General features: G+C 32.3%; 1 protein-coding gene across 1 annotated transcript; it reads right to left on the bottom strand.

Annotated features, from left to right (window-relative positions):
- Positions 1-1477: 1477 nt before the first annotated feature.
- On the bottom strand, positions 1478-2588 carry LOC133326293 (glutathione S-transferase D7-like). Its single transcript, XM_061534967.1, has 4 exons — positions 2248-2588; positions 1956-2097; positions 1605-1856; positions 1478-1540 (listed from the first exon to the last, which is right to left on the bottom strand). The coding sequence occupies exons 1-4, from the start codon at positions 2511-2513 to the stop codon at positions 1478-1480; spliced, it is 723 nt and encodes a 240-aa protein (XP_061390951.1). The 5' UTR covers positions 2514-2588.
- Between the last annotated feature and the right edge of the window lie 589 nt (positions 2589-3177).

The following is a 3177-nucleotide window of genomic DNA, read 5'->3' on the forward strand; positions in this document are numbered from 1 at the left end:
GTACTCTTCAAGTAACCGGAAAGCCAAATAACATATAACGTTGATGGGAAAGTGCTGCGATAATTTTCAAAATACGAACCTATATTGACCATTTTCTGCATATCTGACATGTCAGCCTCCAAAACACAGTAATGTAAAATGACAGCTCTTCGGGAAAAAAATCCAGGTACTCGTCAAAACGTATACTGTTATTATCTACTCAAATCTCATTATGTTATTTATTATTTAGTGTAAACATTGGTTGTATAGGTTCATGCTCTGGTACTACGCCAATAATTATAAAAAAACTTATTTCATAAAGATTGGAAAAGTCCCTGAATATTTTATCAAACATAAGAAGCAGACATGGTCTCTAAATTTACAGACTTGGAAATAACTGTTCATACTGTCCAAATGTGCATACAATAGGTTATGTTAAAAAGATGGGTGGTTTACACCACCACATGTCCAATGTCTAGGGAAGGAAGAAGGTTGGAAGAAGTCATCTTTGGAGTTGATCCTAAACGTCTAGGATTTTTTTGTTAGTGAAGCCATTTATTTTTTCTATTCACATCCCCTTAGGCCGGTTAGTGGAACAGGAAATGTTTTAACATTTCGCTGTCTTCTCCACACGATCTACATCAGTTGCTTTCCGAAGGTTGTAAGTGGGCCAGTAGGTTGTAAGGAAGATCAGTCTTATGATTCTCCTTTTGATTTGGGTCTCCTTATAAAAGTCATATGCTGAGGGTATATACCGATCGGGTACATAGACTGATAATTTGTAACCAGCTATGGAAATTGTTTGTTATAGCATTTTATCTGAAAATCACAACACGTTTAAGTCAATTGATGTCATTACTTTTCTGTAAAAAATTGGAGAAGCTTAGGGTTAATAATTTGTAATATTCGAAGAAATTTGTCCAAATAACCCACAATATATACAATAAATGATATAATTTCTTTAGTTGGTGTGCACGGTTCAACTATACTACTTTCGTTTTTTTAATAGTTTAATTATAATCTCATATATGTCTCTGTCATTGATTTTATTAATAAACTAATTTAATCCATCTTTGTGGTATGTTGGAAATGTTCCATGTATTAACAACCAGTTATGTTAAATTTGTCATTTGATTTTTTTATTTATTCCTCATAAATAACTTCAGCTTTGTTGTCCGATTTTAATTTTTGAAATGTTATTTGTATTTACAAGTTAATATTATTAATAAACATAAATCCATTTCAAATATATTGACCAAATAAAATTAATATAATTGTACTTTATTAATATCATAATTTGCTGTAAATGTTACATATGAATTTGTTCGTTACACTGCATGTATTAAAATATAATTTACGTTCATGTTAAATTACGATCTAAAAATAAAATATAGCTCCTGAAAGTATGCTATATTTTTGACTAGAAACCAGCACAATAAACTTCCTAAATTCGTTTATCCCCGCACAGTGGGATGTTGTCATCGTCAAGTATACGCAATTATTTTTGTAGTTTTTCTTTGAACATTTCGGACAGAACTAATGCTTGTTGGGCATTTAAATTCTACAAAAAATAGATGATATTTTTTTATTCTCATTTTTTATAAAAAATACCCAATAATACTTACCTCGTAATCATATGGCTCCATATATTCCTTACATCTATTGTACCACTGTTTAATACGATTATATGAAAGTAGATCAAATCCAAAGGCTTCGATTTGGGATATAGTAACCATCAAGGTTAAATCAGCAATTGTAAAATTATCTGCAGCCGAGTATTGTCTACCGCGTAAAATTTCATCGAACCAGCCCAGAGCTTCTGATAATTTTGCCTTTTTCGTTTCATCCAGGGGGGCTCCCATAAACATGGTTGGGAACTGAATTGTAGAATTTTCAATATTATTTATTTTCCAACAAATTGACTTGTATTCTTCGAAGTAAATTTAATTTATGTACTCTTATCATTAATTACTTACATAATAATCTGTCATACGCTGATACAGTGTACCCAAGTCAAACATTAAACGTTGATCCACCAATGCTCGAACTCGCACATCCTTGGGATATAGTGTATCATCTTTGGCAAACGCTGAAACCATATACGACAAAATGGCTCGACTGCAATAAAAATAATTGCAAAAAAACTACCATCAGCATGATGTTCAACACTTTAATGACATCGTAAACAATGTCCCACATTTTGCACTGGAGCACTAAACCACATCATTACCTTTCTTATCATCATAAAAATACTTCGTGACAACTTACCTTTCCCACAGGACTAAACCGTCATCATTTAACGTTGGCACACAATGCTGTGGATTCATTTCCAGAAATTCCGGTTTCATTTGTTCGCCCTGCATGATATTAATGACCTTCAGGTCAAGTTCCACATCCAACATCTTGGCCAACAACAAAATGCTGCGACACGGTGGACTTGGTGGCAAATAGTAGAGTGTGGGTGTCATTTTTCCGCCTCTAATCAAAAGGCAATAGACAAATTCCTTAACAATGTGAGTTGTCTCTTGGAGCATAATTGAAAATGAAATGACCGAAAAAAGTTCTATGGCCTAGACAATACAAACTCAAATTTTCGGTCGACGCAGAGAAATGAACAGCCAATAACATAAACCAAAAAAACAAAATAAACAATTGAAATGAAATTACTTTATTGGTCAATGTTCGATTAGGACGCGTACATACACACAAACTTCTGTAAGGGGGACACACAATTGTCGGGGAGTAATTACCACAAAGGCAGACAGACAAGCAATTATGGCCCAAATTCGTTTAGAGTCGTTTGGTTTAATACAGTGGTTTCGACGTATTTTGGTATACAATATTTAGTTTTTACTTATTTAACAAATTATTAATTATTAAAATTAAATGTTTGAAAGTAATTTATATAATAAATGGGCTATTCCCGACTAATAACTTCCATCCACTTTATTTTATAACTGATATAGTTAAAATAGCATTTTTTATATCCGAAAATGTCATTCCAAAGCTCATTAATAATTCTCCGACAAACTACTGTAGTCTATAAAAAATTGTCATCGTGTAGGATAGAAGCTTCAATGAACATAATGAATTTGAGGGAGTAATTTAACCACTTCCTTGAGCTAATTATAAATACATTTGTAACATCATGTCCATTAAAATATTTCTTATCAACCTCAAGAAAAATTACTTTTATAA

This window comes from Musca vetustissima, unplaced genomic scaffold (genome assembly GCF_032173495.1).
Source record: "Musca vetustissima isolate MV318-11 ecotype Yass unplaced genomic scaffold, APGP_CSIRO_Mvet_v1 utg361554, whole genome shotgun sequence".
Classification (NCBI taxonomy): domain Eukaryota; kingdom Metazoa; phylum Arthropoda; class Insecta; order Diptera; family Muscidae; genus Musca; species Musca vetustissima.

What these genes read in the sequence shown, in the direction of transcription:
- LOC133326293 (XM_061534967.1), bottom strand. Translation starts at nt 2,513, where the DNA reads ATGCTCCAAGAGACAACTCACATTGTTAAGGAATTTGTCTATTGCCTT. An exon ending in GGTTTAGTCCTGTGGGAAAG is followed by an intron (nt 2,098 to 2,247) that starts GTAAGTTGTCAC and finishes TTTTTATTGCAG; the next exon opens with TCGAGCCATTTTGTCGTATA. An exon ending in AGCGTATGACAGATTATTAT is followed by an intron (nt 1,857 to 1,955) that starts GTAAGTAATTAA and finishes TCTACAATTCAG; the next exon opens with TTCCCAACCATGTTTATGGG.